At 53.0% G+C, this 16,764-nt stretch overlaps 2 protein-coding genes across 2 annotated transcripts; both read left to right on the forward strand.

The window, feature by feature from the left end:
* Positions 1 to 7,424: 7,424 nt before the first annotated feature.
* H257_02233 (hypothetical protein) lies at positions 7,425 to 9,179 on the forward strand (the record flags this gene model as incomplete). Its single annotated transcript, XM_009825784.1, has 7 exons — positions 7,425 to 7,632; positions 7,691 to 7,803; positions 7,861 to 7,914; positions 7,971 to 8,069; positions 8,125 to 8,219; positions 8,277 to 8,490; positions 8,892 to 9,179. The coding sequence occupies 7 exons, from the start codon at positions 7,425 to 7,427 to the stop codon at positions 9,177 to 9,179; spliced, it is 1,071 nt and encodes a 356-aa protein (XP_009824086.1).
* Positions 9,180 to 11,659: 2,480 nt separating this feature from the next.
* On the forward strand, positions 11,660 to 12,284 carry H257_02234 (hypothetical protein; the record flags this gene model as incomplete). Its single annotated transcript, XM_009825785.1, has 2 exons — positions 11,660 to 11,832; positions 12,113 to 12,284. 2 exons carry the CDS (start codon positions 11,660 to 11,662, stop codon positions 12,282 to 12,284), a joined length of 345 nt encoding a protein of 114 aa, XP_009824087.1.
* Positions 12,285 to 16,764: the final 4,480 nt, after the last annotated feature.

Below are 16,764 nucleotides of genomic sequence, written 5' to 3' on the forward strand. Positions count from 1 at the left end.
TTCCTACTTGATATGAATGGCTCACATAGCTTCCTGTGGTTTGCGAATATATTCGATGCACATCCTCCTGTCATGTAAACATACAGAGCACATGTCTTCCCTGGACATGTGCTTGACATGCATGTTGAAGTTGCCTCCCCGAGGGAACAACATTCTCAACACTCCCCTATGTTGGTCGTGAAGGGGAGGCGGCTTCTAATTGGCCTGTCGTGGGTACGTTGCGACTTGTCGCAGAGGGGGTCCCAACTGCCATTGCCGCAGTCTTGAATTTCGAAATGGCATCCCTTGTGGACACCTTGGTGAGGATGTCCGCGAGCTGATCGGTTGTTCTGACGTGGCGGACGTCGATGGTCTTGCCTGCGGACGAGTTGGCGAACGTAGTGGAGGCGTACATCCATGTGCTTGCTGCATTCGCTTACACCGCTCCCCTCAGCCGTGGCAATTGCCGACTTGTTATCGCACCTGGTGATGGTCGAAACTTACTGGTGTACTCCCATTTCTTGTAGGAGCCCACGGAGCCACACGACCTCTTTGGCCATCTCGACGAGGGCAATGTATTCTGCTTCACAGGTGGACAGCGCCACTACGCGCTAGCGTGCGGACTTCCATGACACAGCGCCGCCGCTGACGAAGCAGATGAAGCCGGTGGTCGATCGACGGCCATCCCGGTTGGCCCAACTGGCGTCGCTATAGCCGACGAGTTCGCAGTTGCTGGCGCGGAATATCAGGCCGTGGTCAAGGGTGGACTTGATGTAGCGCAGAATTCGCTTGGCACCCACCGTGTGCGGCTCGCGTGGGTCATGCAGATGGTGGGACAGGCGCTGCACGGCGTGTGCAATGTCGGGACGCGTGCACACCATGAGATACATGAGCGATCCCGTTATGGATCGGTAAGTCGATTGGTCCGTTGATGGTTGCTGATCGTGGTGCCATAGGTCTTCACGGTCGTCGACTTTGGGCGTGGCGTAGCCATGGCAGTCGGTCATGCCAAAGCGGTCCAAGACCTTGCGTGCGTACGCAGCTTGGTTCATGGTGAGTACTTTGTCTTGGTAGTCGATTTTGATGCCCAGAAAGTAGGCGGCCTTGCCCTGGCGTTTCAGTTTTATTTTGCTTTCGAGCTGGTCGAGGATCTTCTCCGCGGCGGCGGTGGTCTTTGTCATGACGAGGAAGTCGTCAACGTAAGTGCTCAACATCTCCAGATCGCCTTCTGATTCTCTCATGTAGAGACATGGGTCGTACGCGCTGGGATGGAACGATATTGACATCAAGATCTTGCGACAGTGTTCGAACCAGGCGAGCGCTGCCTGCTTGAGTCCGTACAAGGCCTTGATCATCAACATCACCCGGCTGGTTCCGTCGCCGTGGCCAGGCGGTTGGTCGACGTACAGCAAGACCCCCTCGTCCATCTTGGCCTGGACGAATGCCCTGGACTATGACATAGTCCTTGGAGACGACGAAGGCGGTGCAGGCTCGAATAGTCCCCATTTTGACCACTGGTGAGTACGTGTCTGTGTAGTCCACGCATTCCACTTGTGAGTAACCCTTGCATACTAGGCGGGCCTTGTGGCGGATGACTTCGCCGGCGGAATTGGTCTTCTTTGCGTAGGTCCACCGCGAGCCAATGGACTTGCGGCCGGTTGGGAGGTCAACGAGCTTCCAGGTTCCGGCGTCGCGAAGTTGTTTCAGTTCCAATTCTTCGGCCTTGGCCCACTCGGCGCGGTCGGGCGACTGCATGGCCTCGTGGTGGCTCTGGGGGATGTCGTCCATAGTCGGCAGGGCGGAGCAGGCATACTCGACACCGTCGACGGTCATGGTGGCACCGAGTTCAACTTCGGTGGCGGCGTTGGCACGATCGCGGCAAGTGGCAGCGCCCAGATCGCGAATGACGTTGGCCACTTGCTTGGTGTTGCTTCGCCGCGCGGATTCGCCATCGAATCTCGCTGGTACTCTGATTTTGTTTCTATCTTGTAGGGCCATCCCACGGTAGTCACTGGGTGGTGAGTTGAACTCGTCCATTGTCATCATGGTATCACGCCTCAAAGTGGCTGGTGGCGTCAGTGCAGACAAGGGGCGACCTCCAACGGCCCCGTCGACGATACTGTCAGGGTAGAAGTGCGCCTGCGTGCTCATCCCACGTGGGATTGGAGTGCTTGTGACACGTTTGCCTGGCTTAAAGTGGCTTGGCGGCGCCATTCGGGGTTGTGACGTTGTCACAGGGGTAGAGGTGGGCTTTGTAGCCACTGGCTCTCCTTGGGTGAGTTCTTCGTCATCATCATCATCGTCATCGTGAGTCACTAGGTACTCGTCGATGTGTGTGCGCACGTCGGGGAATTCATTTTCCCGGAACTCGCCTTGAACGCTCGTCACCATCTTCTGATGCTCCAGGTCGTACAGTTTGTACGCCTTCTGGGCTTCGGCGTAGCCCATCCATTACGCACTTCGTGGCCTTCGGTGATAGTTTGTCACGTTTCTCTGGCTCTTTGATCATATTGTAGGCGATGCATCCGAACACGCGCAGCTTGTCCAAGCGGGCGCGATGCCCGGAGAAGGCTTCTATTGGGGTGGTGGTGGCCGCGGGACCATTGGGCACGCGGTTCTGGATGAACACAGCGGTGTTCACTGCTTCTGCCCACCATCGCTTGGCCAGGCCGGCGTGAGACATCATGGCCATGGCCATCTCCATGATAGAACGGTGAGCGCGCTCAGCCATTCCATTTTGCCATTGATTGTCTGCTGTAGACTTCTCGTGGGTGATACCCCAGGTTTTCAAAGCCTCGTTGAAGTCATTGGATGAGTATTCTGGTCCACCATCAGATCGAAAAAGCTTGATCTTGCGGCCGGTCTGGACTTCGGACCAGGACTTCAGCTTATTGAAGTTCTCGTGTTGGGTGGCGGCGTCGGTCGACTTGACGAATCGAACCACTTTCATGCAGGACCCGACGTCAAGGTACACTGTGTAGTACTTGCACCCACCAACGGATTCAGTGCGCATAGGGCCTTTGGTGTCGGACACCCAACACTCCCCTGGGCGGAAGCGTCCGCTCCTTAGGTGGCGAAATCTTGGTGATCTTGTTCTTGGCGCAGCACTCACACTTCACCTTGAGTTCGGGCAGCTGTTTTTTGGTGTACCAAGTCCCATGGAGCCGCATCGGTTTACGGCTGCAGTGGGTAAGTGTCCCACTCGTTGGTGCCACAGTGCTGACATCTGTTGTGTAGACTTCTTCGTCGGGATGTCGGCTGCGAGGTTGCATTGCTCGACTTCGCCGGCGAGGTGACAAACGGCGAACTTCGAGTCGCGGCGCATCATGGCGGTGACTGAAAGGAGAGTTGATGGCATGGCGTCAATTACTAACACATCTTCCATGACTGGAGTTGCGCCTGTATCGGTGGTCACCCGCATGGTACCCATCTTGGTCGCGCGTGTTCGGCCGCCGTTGGCGACGATGACCGTCCGGTCACAGGGCTTCAAGTCGGTCAGCCGAGTGGCGTCCCCGGTCATGTGGGTTGACGCTCCCGAATCAACGAGGACTTGGCCGCGGGAGTCGGTGGCGTGGAAGACGAAGGCGTTGCTATCAGCGTCTTCGACTTCTTCGTCCTCGATTGCCGCGAACATCCACACTTCTTCATCCAAGGCAAGGTTCCCGGAATCTTCCTTGTTCTGATCTTTCTTGCCACTATTGCCCTTAGGGTTGTTTCCTTTTGGTTTTCTGGGACGGCCGGCTTGCTTGGAGCGGCACTCTGCTTCCCAGTGGCCCTTGCGCTGGCACCAATTGCATTTGCCCGGCTTGGCAGTGGCGATGAGTGCATGGTCGTCGTTGTTGCCGCTCTTGGGATTGGTGAGTGCGCCCGAGCGGATGGCGGTTTTATACTCTGCTTCCAAGAGGACTCTAACTGTAGCTAGGTTCTGACTCTGCGCTATCGGCATGGCGTGAACTTGGTGAGTCACTGCGCGCATTTGCCACGGGAGCATGTCGAGGAGTCGATCGACGACCATGGAGTCGTGGATGGCGTCGCCGCTTGCCTTGAGCTTGCGGAGAACGATCTCGTATCGTTCCAGGAACTGCGGTAAGCTTTCTTGCTTCGTGTTCCACTTCATGTTGAAGTACTCGGATAGGGTGGCCAGCCTGTCGACGCGTGTTTTCGATTCGTGATGCTTGGCTAGCGCGCACCATGCTTCGCCGTACGTATCGGCCTCGGCCACGTACAGTTGTTGGGACTCCGAGCAGCAGGTGAGGAGAATACCCAAGGCATATGCGTCGTTGTCGTCCGAGTAGGCTGAGTCATGTGTGTTGGTTCTCGCGGGGGTCGTGACGTTGCCGTCGTTGGACGCCGCGAGTCCTCGCTCGTTGGCCAGTGCGACTGTGGCGTCATACACTGCCTTGAGCTTCTTGCTCAGCATGCGACCCTTGAATGCTGTTCGCCAGGAGTTCCAGTTGTCCTCCCGTAGCATCATTGTAGATGTCTTAGCCTCGAACATGTCAGTTGGGCTCATAACCTGTTCAATCGAGGAGTTCGAGGGCTGGCTGCGAAGCCAGTATGGTAGATTCAAGAGTAATCTATTGGTTGTTATCTACTTCTGTTCCTACTTGATATGAATGGCTCACATAGCTTCCTGTGGTCTGCGGATATATTCGATGCACATCCTCCTGTCATGTAAACATACAGAGCACATGTCTTCCCTGGACATGTGCTTGACATGCATGTTGAAGTTGCCTCCCCGAGGGAACAACATTCTCAACACGGAAGCCAAGTGCGTCGAGCATGGCCGTCAGCGTGCCGACCAGCGCGTTGATGTGCGACTCCTGCTGCGCGATGTGCAGGGACCGGCTGGCCAGAATGGCGAGCGTGATGTTGACGACATCGATGATCAGGGGCAATGCAGAACGTCATGAGCCACCATTCACAGATCGGCGCGCTGTCCGGACGGTTCTCGACGCAGAACTCCATCAGCCCCCGGTGGTAGCTCTTCAGGAACGTGAGTAGGCGGCCGATGTGGGTCCACCGGTTTGTCTGCTTGGGACACTGTCGTTCATGCGCTTCATGAGGTTGGCCTGCTTGACGAAGGTCGATTTGGTGCGGTGCGCACCAGATCCGCAGAACTGGGTTCTCGTCGGTCGCTACCATGCGCGTGACATCCTGAAAGGGTGTGTTGGCCTTCTTCTTGGGCGGCATGAGGTCGCTTGTGCTGTGTAAGGCCCGTGGAATCGCGTCCGCAAGGCGGATGAGTACTTCCTCTGCTGAATTTAAAAAACCTTAATTTCTCGTCCCTCCCAAACTTAATTTGTCGCTTTCTTGCACAATTTATAGCAAAACGACAAATTTTGGAGCCAGCAATACCGGTAGATGCATCCATTTCTGAGGACTGTTGGCTGTAGTTTTATTATGTGCGCATCCTATTGGCTGTAGTTTTATTTGACCCAAAATGTCTATTTTTAGTACCATACAAATCCTTGATGTTACGATTCCAAGAAATAGCCTTTCACAGACGATTACTGCAAAGCAATATTTAAATCCATAACTCTCAGAGTTGTTAGTCAATTTGTGCAATTCGTCGCTCAAAAAACAGATCTTGAATTATATTTTCCAGACATGTTATCTACTTCCTCTGGTGCACAATGAAGTATACCGTTATAAAATTGCAAATTTTATACTGAAGTTTTTATTGGAATTATATAGAAAAGTTGTGAAAAGTTGTATTTTTATTCAAAATTGCAGTTTTACGACCGAAGACCCCATGATATGATACATTCATTACTCATCACCATCTAAATCAACCCCAACTAATCGGGAGCAAATGGAATCAACATTGGACAAGTCGACCTCACCTTGAACTTGACAACCATTGTCGAGTAGTTCACTCAGAACGTCAACACGACGTTCAAACGCACTTCTTTCCTCCATGGCATCAACCGCTACACAAACATCTTCATCACACTCCAGTCGCGTTGGTAAGAGACCCTCCTTGACGAGCCCATGCTTCTTTTGATGCGGCAACTTGAAATCGTTGTCACCGCCCATCTTGAAAATGCACTCCATGACCTTTTGCAGCGTCATAAACGTCTTGTCCAAAACTGTGCACTCAAGTTCCTCGAACGACTTGATGACAGCCACGACAAGGCTGTCCAACGTGTAGGTGGCCATTTGGTGTTGGAGGCTCTGGATAGCGTTGAAGTAACCCAGGTCTAACACGTTCAGGTCTGGACTTTGCGCTGGTTGTGAGCACAGGCTGTTGGGGCACCCACCTTGGCTTCCAGCGGCAACGATAGCAGGGTCGTTCACGCTAACATGGGGTTTCGCGTTGTCTTGTTGAATCCATATCTGGTTCTTCTTGCGTGTCGGCCACTTGGAACGCACAGCCGGAATGTTTTTGTCGATCAAAAAGGACCGGTAAACGTCCCGTGTCACTGTGAATGGTTCAGTGACATCGTCGCCACGCTTGCGGTTCTTGCTGCTTCGCAGCGACGGCCTTGTCTTCACGAAGGGCCACATTCCAATACGTCCATCCCACATCGGTTTGCTTCGTGCGTCGTATCTTGTCCGCGCAAAAGCAGTGAGAAACATGACCTTCGTGGTATGCTTCTTGGATCGGCACTTCCGCGTTGGCACGGCTTCGTCACTCCACAGGTAGTATCGAGGGTTCTGTTTCGTCACATAGAACGATTTCTCGTCGATGTGCACTGTGTCAAGCATGTCGTGCCAGTATCGCTTGCCCGATGCTCCTGTTCGTAGGTGACGTTGGACGAACTCCATGCGGTCGGACTTATGCTAGTTCGATAGCATGGGGTTGAGGCGGCTCGTACATCGCTTCATGACCTTGGACTGCAGCAGCCGCCACAACGTCGTCCTTGCAATTCCGGCGGACTCAGCAAGGAGACAGAGCGTCGAGCGCTTGAAACTAGGAGCAGCCTTCACCTTTGCTTCCAAGACATTCAATGGGGTCTTGCGTCGTCGGTCACTTCTTGCCTTAATGCGTGAACGAACGTCGACGGTGCCTTGGTCATCGAGCGTCTCGCTTGCTCGCTTTCAGAGCTTAGCCAAAGCTCTCTTTGTAACCTCGAACTCATTGCACAGACTCTTGAGCTCTCCGTGCTTGATCCTGCCACCCGTTTCCAGCAATATACAGTACTTCTATAGTATGTAGTACTTCAAAGTAACGTTAGACACTTACTACCAGTACTACTAGTTTACCAGAACCGAAACGAAACGACGACCGAAATTATTCGGATTCACCCGTTGACCACTTCGAACATTTCGACGGTTGAACCATGGATGCCGTGCTTGCGTTGTCTTTGGCTGTCTGTGGCTGCTGGCGCTTGGCGCGTGGGGAGCGCACTGCTACCAGTCGAGTCGGGTGGGTGCCCATGATGGGATAGATGTAGTAGAGGTCACCTGCTGTGTAGTTTGTGACCGAGCTGCATGAGTCCATGACCCTCACCGCGACTCTCGGGGTCTTTCAGATGGGGGTTCGACTGATGTTGGGAGATTCCACGTCGACGTGGGTGTACGTGTGGCTCGTGGCAGGCTGCCATGCGCTGTTCCTCGTGAGTTTCTTCGCGACGATCATGCTCGTGGCTAACGGGTACACCTTGACGTTGCCCACGGTGCGCCCTCGGGATTGGGCCCGCATCCTACGTATGTATATGGTTACAGTATTCGAAAACGCATGTCCAACACCCCATTGTGTTTGCAGTGATTGCTTGTGTGCTGGGACTCGTTCGCTGGGTGCGCAGTGTAGCCGATTCATTTGCAGGGATGCTGGTCGAACTGACGTTGCAATTTTTGGTGCTGCTGTACGTGCTACAGGTAAAACATTCCAACAGCAATCATGCCGATGGATGCATTGCCGTGGGGCAATTGTAGGCGTGTTCGTTGAATGTGCACTTTTCGTTGTTCTTGGTGGCCTTGTTGAGACGGGTAAGTGGAATGAATCTGGCAGTGCCATATATCATTGTGAGCAATGGCTCATTTAGGAAGGATTGGGCCAAGAGGTTGCGGTGGTAGAACCGTCTACCCACCTCTTCAAGCAATGTCAAATTGCCTTTTCGTGCTTCTTTATGGGGTACATGGCGGTATGTACGCAAGCCGAGCCTTAACTTGAGCCCTCAACTGCATTGTAACACGTAGATATGTGCGTGGTCGTTGACTATTCTGCAACCCTTTCGAACCACGTTTTTCCTCCTTGAACAGTCGCTGTTGCTTGGTCTAGCTACCTACTTTGGGTAATGACTACCCTTTTATGCATCTGTATCCGCGGTTGAAACTCTAGCTTTTTGCAGGTTCCACTTGCGTCCAGACTCCAAATCTGGATTGGTGGACGTGGCCCAGCATCTGAATGTGTCTGCAATGTCCGACTCATTCTCGAGAGTGCGATCCAATTTGAATGCACCGGAAGAGATACGACCCCTTGTGACATCGTCTTCTGTGGTGGTCATTGAGTATCCGCCGTCCAGGACGCCAGCGGGGCGATTCATGCCCAACTTCGGCGTTGGGGTCGCACCCTCGGGCCCACGACATCCAATGAGGCGTTCGCTTGTTCTATGGCATAGTTAAGGCATGTTAAAAGTGTTAGTTAAAAGAGAGGTCGTTTTGGCTTGAGCAAGGCGACGAGCCCCGCGAAAGACAGGACCACAGCCCGCATATAGTTGGTGTTAGATAGGCAGACAAGGATTGAAGTTACATAGTTAAAGCTATATATATATGTGATTGAAGCTGGAAGAGCTCCAGGCTTCACATCCCTCGACTACTTCAGTGTGTCGAGGGCCAATAGCTACCTTGTTTTGATCCTACACACACTACTTGAAGGTTGCATATATTGAGAGATATGACAAACTTCAATCAGTGCAGCTAAGGTTGCACTACTTACATGTATGCATGTCTTTGGCGATGATAAGGTTCTCGAGCTAAGCTCAATTCTGAATCCACCTTCGTTTGAGCCACTACCCCTACATCTGTGTGTGTTGTGTGCCAACGTCTGCTATTTCAAGTACCGACGCCCCCCCCAAGTTCCCCCCAAGCCCCCCCCCACATCGTTCTATTACTCTGTGACCATGTCCGACGCCACGACCAACGACAAGTCGGTCACGGACCTCAAGTTCAACGGCCGGAAAGTCATGTTCACCGCCTGGAAGGCCCGCATCATCGCGCACCTCAACTCCAAGTCGACAGAAGACGACCCCTGACCTCAACCTCTCTGACGTCTGGGCGCGCCTCGAACGCGAGTATGCGCAGTCGTCGCTCGATGTGAGCACGACCTTGTACCTAGAGTTTATAACTCTACCTACGAAACCATTTAAGTGCGTCTCTGATATGATCAAGAGAATGTGCTCTTTGCAGAATCAGCTTAATGAGCTGTATTCGAAAAACATTGGAGTCCTCTTGATATCCGAATATCAAATCTCCCAGGCAGTTGTGGCGGCACTTCCCCACGAGTACTTTGGCTCTAATGTGAACCAAACTACTGACGGTTTTAAACTGTCTACCATCGATACATTAGTGAAGCAGGTGTTTAGCGACAAGTCTAGTGAGGCTATTGCAAATATGTCTAGCAAGCGCCCAAAACGTGAAGTGCACGTCAACCAAGCTAAGGTTCACCGTAACCAAGCAAATAAGAGAAAGTCAACTGCCTACTCGGAGTATTTTTACTGTCACGGCACCGCTAATGTGGACGGCAAAGGCCATCTAAAGGCCGACTGTGCCTTGCTTAAGAGCGACCTCAGTAAAGGGATCGCGCGGAAGAACTTCAAGGAGGTTCCTGCAAAGCGGATCAAGGTGTCAACCAACACTGCTGTTGCAACGGCCAAAGGTGGCACCTTATTGGTCAATAATTTGGGCCAATCAAAGGCGAGTAAATCCTGTTATCCGGATATCCAATCAAAGGTTGGAAAAATTGGGTCTGACCAATCATCCACCGCCAAGTCCGATAATCAGAGAGTGACACGGAATTTTCCGGGAACATTGCAGCCCGCCTGAGTTCGATGGCGATCCCCGACATGGACGAACTCCCGGACAGCGGACAAGTGGTCCTGCCTGACCAGCATCGCGCATAGTCTCGCGGACCAGACAAGACGTATGGAAGAGGAGGTAAGCCGCCTTGCACCGTATCTACTGAAGAGGTCTAACACCATTGACACTAGTGACTGGGTGTTGGACTCCGGCTGTGGTATGCACATGACACCACTCTCAGGGTACTTCTGTAGTTATGTAACTAATGATGACTACGACTTTGAGTTCGGACAAGGGTCATGTCGGCGTAGTACTCACATAGGCACAGTACAGCTGTTTCTAATGGGAACTGATAAGGTGATACGGCGCATTACACTAAGCGATACGTGCTTAGTGCCCAATGCCACGTCCAATATTATAAGCGAGAATGCGCTGAAACGCCAAGGCTACCACATAATAGATGGTCTTAGTGTCCCATACAAATTCTTCTTTCAGGAAGGACATCTGATGTTCACCGCAATAGCTGTGAACGGAACATATTATGTTCGTCACCACAACCTCAAGCAAAGGCAGGTATTCTGTCACACTGCAAAGTGTACACCTGTCTCACCAACAGTGCATGTCTCGGCATCTCGTGCTGAGTCATTGCTTAAAGAACGGCATGTAAGGACCGGTCATATGGGCCGTGAAGCTGTGATTACCATGCTAAGCAGTGGTCTTGTCAAGGACTACCTAAGCTGCAAAGTAGTATGCTCAATAGCATCCCTTTCTTCTGTAAGGCCTGCACTACAATGAAAATGCGTCGAATGTCCTACCGAAATGCTCAAGGTTCGAGAAATTGGAACTGTCCATATGGACATAAACGGACCAATGAAAGTGAATGGGGTATACTCCGGTAAACTCGGCATGAAATATTACGTGAATATTGTTGAAGATGCCACGCCATGGCGATGGTGTTTCATACTCAAGAAAAAGAGCTACGTGTTTGAAAACATTCGAAACCTTGTTCAAAACTTTGACAGGAAAGGCGCCATCAAGATTCGAGTTATTAGAAGTGATCGTGGCACTGAATTCGTCAATAAAGAATTAGATGACTTCTGCAAGTTAAAGGGTATAACCTATCAAAAGTATATACCATATTCACCAGAAGAAAATGGTGCCGCTGAGAGAGATCATCAAACTAAGTTTGGGAAATTGCGGTGTGCATTAATAGATGCAAAGATGCCTGCGGTGTGGTGGCCCGAGGTCCTTGTTTATATGAACTATGTTGAAAACAGAACTCCAATGAAACCCTTTGGGTTTAAAACAGTATACGAAATGTTCTATAAAGAAGCACCGGGCGTGAGTCGTTTACATCGCGATGGACGGATGGGGCGTATCGATGACCGTACAGTGTTTACGTAGCCAATCTCTTGTACAGCCTGTCCTCGGCATGAATTTGGTGGCGTTGGTATACCTGTTGCATCATCTCCGCCTCATACGCTACAAGCTAAAACCTGCGGTTAGCTGAAAAGCTGTGATGCCGAAATCCTGGCCAACAGACTGGAGAATAGAAGTGAATAATAATGGCTCTACCATCCCCACTGACAATGTGGTTGGTGGCGATAATTGCGCTGGGGTGCGCAATGAGGGCCGATCGTACGTGGACAGGTATTCAACGACGACTGTAAACCCAAGGATTACCGCCCGTGCACCGCGTACTTCTAACAGAGTGTACATGCACCACGACAGGCATGAGCAGCAGCGAACCGACCACCCACTGTCCAAGGCCAACGCGTTGTTATGGCAAGACGACAAGCTCACGAAATTGGGCCAGCCAGGGTCGTTGGATGCGACTGAGCGAGGACATTACGAAGCACGCGTCAAGCAACTCGAGGTAGCCATCGACACGTACCATGTAACACCGCGGGAGGAAGCTTATCTAGTTGAGGGCAAAATGCACAATGAATTAACTGAGGATCTACTAAGATCTCCTTAGTCCTCATCCCTATGAATCTTCTTAGTCTACTTCACTACTTCTACATTAATATGCACTTTTGTATACAATGGATGCGGGTGCGGTTGAGACATTGGGGAACTTCACTAGACTAGCGATTCTAAGCCATACTTGCCCTTGAGACACATTCACAGGCAAGCATTAGCTAGGGTGAGTCATGAGCCAGGTACTTAGGAGCTCGGTGCGGGCAAGGTGGTGGCAAGGCGTTACCCCCACCTGCCACATCGCTACATACCACCAGTCCACCTCAACGTCCAACTACACGCGGGCGGTGCTGTCCTTCGCCGGGCTCGTGGTGTTTGTGCTGTTTCTCATCTTGCTCAATCAAAAAGTTTCCATGTTTTAACCCCGTCAATGAACGCACTTTGAACGACATGCAGCTTCCATGGTAAACGATTGGCCGTCTGAATTCTCGACAATCCAATAATCTCGTATTCATTTCCATATTGAACTACATATGTACTGGTACTGCACATTTGTTCGGTCCAGATGCTAACTACTACACTTTTAGTCCAAAGCTACTCAACCATTACACGCGACTCGACTACAGTGTCATACCCATTTTTTATATTATGTCGTAAAGTATACTACCTCTGTCCGGGAATATTTGCATGATTCAGAAATGTTGAAGTTCGATAATAATTACACAACTAGTACACTTTGAAGTGGTCAGTGCAATAATGCCAAGAATAAAAATCACCTACTAAGTTGAAGATATTTATACTTCAATCTTTAATTGCAAGAGTTCGAGCATGTCCATTTCCTCATCTTCGTTCTCGACGTCGAGTTGCTCCAGTTGTGAGCAAATGTCACCCAACTCCTACCAGGCAGCCACTTCAACAGAAAGTTTGATCACCTTCGCTTCGACACCAGTTGTTGTGGTTTCTCCCCATGAGGCGGTTGGTTACATGTTGCATACATTCGGAAGAGAAAACTGGTTAGCACTACCAGAAAGATCGCAGGAAGATCGCATGGACACGTAGGTTAGTCACTTCCAAAGTAAGAGCCAAGAGAGAAAGCGCTCCAAACCTTTGAGTTCGTCACACACATAACCTGGAGGAAGTCGACAGGTTATGAGCCCAATGGTCGACAAGTACCTCTCCGACTCAACGACCAGGCTCAAGCCCAACGGTAGCAACTACCGTGAATGGTGCGTCAAGACGCGCGCCAAGATCAACCAGCAAAAGCTGGGTAAGTACCTCAAGAAGGTCCGCTTAGCGGACGGAACATACCCGAATGGGTCAAATGAAGAAGACGACCTAGTTGCTTTATCCTACATTCAACTAAGCATACACGCGGACCATCTCAAATTCGTCAAGGACACGGCCACGACCCATGAGACATGGGAATCTCTCAAGGCCATCTACGAGAGCGCGTCCGAGGTCAACCTCGTCACCCTCCAACTTCAAATGAGCAAGCTGGAATGGAGTGAGCGCACGGGGCTGGAAGCGTTCGCCGACCAATTCCAAGAGTTCATGCGCAAACTCTCGGCGGCCGGCGACACGACGGCGGACAAGGCGCACTTGAACCGTTTCCTGTGTCTCCTACCACCGAGATTCGCCAACACAGTAATGTACATCACACGCGAGCGACGTACCACCACGGCATACGACTCGATGCCGCCGATCCTTGCCGAGCTCAAATTAGACGACGAGCGTCAAAAGCTACACGACCCTAACTTGGCCAAGCGAGCGAATACAATGGACGACGCCCTCAACGTCGGCCCGGACGACTGCCATTACTGCGGGAAGACCGGCCACTACAAGGCAGACTGCCGCCGACGTTCCGCCGACAGAGAGAAAGGAATTTACCGCCAAAACGTGCGCCAACCCCCAAGGACAAACGGCGGTCGTGGACGCGGGCGAGGGCGCGGCCGTAGTGGATGGGGGCGACATGACGACAGCAACTACGTCAAGGATGACGACGACGAAGACCTATTTATGGTCCAAGAGATAAGCATCGCTCAAGCCGATGGCGACATGAAAATATACCGTCACGAGACGGACGGGATCAAAAGCGGTGGTCCAATGGAACTCGAAGATGAGATCGACGAAGTGACGGCCGACCTGGCCAACTATGCAACAACACTGAGCGACGACGACGATGAATGCAACAACGTCCTCTCATCCAAAGACGAAGTGATTGTGGACAGCGGTGCCACGTGCCACATGACGGGGGACGAAACCATCCTCCACGATGCGATCGCGTGCAAGCGCGGCGTCCGACTCGCCGACGGCCACCCGATCTCCGTCACTACGATGGGGGACGTGAGAATGAAATCGAGGGACACGGGACGTACAGGTGTCTTTCGCAACGTGCTGCTCGTCCCGAGCCTGACCAAGACGCTCATCTCCATCAGCCGGATCACCGACAGCGCAGATGCCGCGTCCATCATATTCAAGAAAGATTACTGCAACATCCGATCGAGGACACACCTGTCGATCGTCGGCAAGTGGAATGCGGCGAGCTTGTACGCGGTGCACGGGGACGTCATCGAGCCAAGGCCAGCGGCAGACCAAGCGAACGCAGCCGAGGTCGCCGAACCGATGCTGTGGCATGCCCGCTGCGGCCATGTCCCCTGGAACTCGATGTCAGCAATGATCAAGGCCACGAAGGGAGGACCTACCAACCTAATGTTACCGGACAGCCTGTCGTGCGAAGGCTGCATCCGCGGCAAGAAAACACACACGTCGCTGCCCAAGGAAGGCGATCGCCCGCGACACAAGCTCGGCACGTGCGTTCACACAGATCTCTGGGGACTAGCAAAGGTCGAGTCACCCAACGGCGCCAAGTATTTTGTATCCTTCACCGAGGACGCCACGAACTACGTATGGGTCAAGTTCCTCCGCAAGAAGAGCGACACGTTCGCCGCCATGAAGGAGTACCTACCATGGCTCGAGCGGCAATCGGGCGCCAAGCTTAAGACCATGCGGTCTGACAACGGCGGTGAGTTCATTGGCGACGAAGTGGAAGCCTACCTGACGGAACGAGGTATCCACCACGAGACGAGTACGGCGGGCCGGCAGTGGCAGAATGGCACGGCCGAGCGGATGAACCGCACCTTGGTCGAGATGGCCCGCACCATGATGCTCCACTCCAACGTCTCCAACCGTTGGTGGACGGAGGCCGTGAACACCGCGGCCTTCCTGTGCAACCGTGTCCCCAATACCAAGACGTACGGCAAGACGCCACACGAACGATTGCGCGGCACGACCCCCAAAATGGGCAACCTAAAAATCTTTGGTTGCGTCTGCCACCGACACGTCGACCCCAAGGACAAGACAAGCAGCCGCACGAACACGTGCCTCTTTGCCGGGTACAACGAAACAAAGAAGGTCTACAAAGTTTATGACTTAGAGGACAAAAAGGTGGTGTACTCTGTCGACATTACCTTCCACGAGAATGAGGTTTTGCGGCCCAAGGCGGTACTCGCGAACGCCGACGGCGTCCAAGTGACCAAGACGGAAGGTCAACCGGCGGATGACCAGCCACTCGCCGATGACGGCGACGACGACATGGGACAAGAACAACCACCGCGGACGCCAGCACAAAACACGCCCAAGAGTGACCCACTAGCGACGCCACGTGGCCAACGACAGCCACCGCCGACGCCGTACGCGCGGTATCCGCCGCGGGTGCTCTTCCGCAACGACCCACCGACGGAAGCGGCTGAGGACGAGGTAAATCCGCTACCACAAGCTGCTAACACGATAAGGACGGGACGAGAAAACCCAAAGGCCAGAGCGGCGGCCCAGACACAAATACGAGAAACGGCGAACGAGACAATGCAGAATGTACGTCGCAGTGCCCGAATCAGCGAAATGACGCAACGGCGTCACCAAGCAGTAGCCGCACCCGAAACGAAACCACCGTTTCACCCAACCCGCGCGACGGCGCGACCGCATGACGCGGACAGTCCGTACATGGAGGCGCCGGCCAAGACGATGAGGACGACGGCCGACCGCGGCATCACGACGTGTGCATGAATGTGGCGGACGTGGACGATGACGTACCTGCGACATTCTGGGAGGCCGTGCAGACGCCCGATGCGGCGAACCGGCTTGATGCGTGCAAGAAAGAGGTTAGCAACCTTCAACGAATGCAATGCTACCGTGTGGTGACCAAGCCGCACGGATGCCGCGCTCTCAAGAGCAAGTGGGTCTTCAAGCGCAAAGACTGCCTGATGGCTCCATGGCTAACAAGGCGCGAGTGGTAATCAAGGGCTGCGCGCAACGACGAGGGATCGACTATGACGAGACGTACGCACCAGTCGTCCGCGGTGACTCGTTGCGGCTGACTCTCGCGATCGTGACCGAGCGTGGAATGAAGTGTCGCCAAGGCGACGCGACCAACGCGTACATCCACGGGGATTCAGATGGCATGCTCCACATGGACATGCCAGACGGATTTGGCGATGACAGCGGTCGAGTCTGGGCGATCGATAAGGCCCTATACGGCATGAAGCAAAGTGCCTTGATGTGGTACTTACACAGGGCATCTTGGAAGACGACGGCTGTGTCTTCACGCGCCGGACAAACGGTGCTCTTCAGATCATCACGATCTACGTTGACGACATCCTCGTATGCGCGGAGACAGACGAGGAGGACATCCGCCTGAATGACATGGGCTCTGTAGCCAAGTTGCTGGGAATGGAGATTTATCGCAATGAGGATGAGATGACGATGGATGTGCTCCAAGTGACGTACATCGCGCGGATGGCGGCCAAATACGGCCTTGCGAGTGCCAAGGCAGTCGACACGCCGATCCCGCCAGGGACGAACCTGAGCGAGGACGTCGGCACGGTTCTCAATGACGACAAGCCATAC

Source organism: Aphanomyces astaci, assembly GCF_000520075.1.
Source record: "Aphanomyces astaci strain APO3 unplaced genomic scaffold supercont1.3, whole genome shotgun sequence".
NCBI lineage: Eukaryota > Oomycota > Saprolegniomycetes > Saprolegniales > Verrucalvaceae > Aphanomyces > Aphanomyces astaci.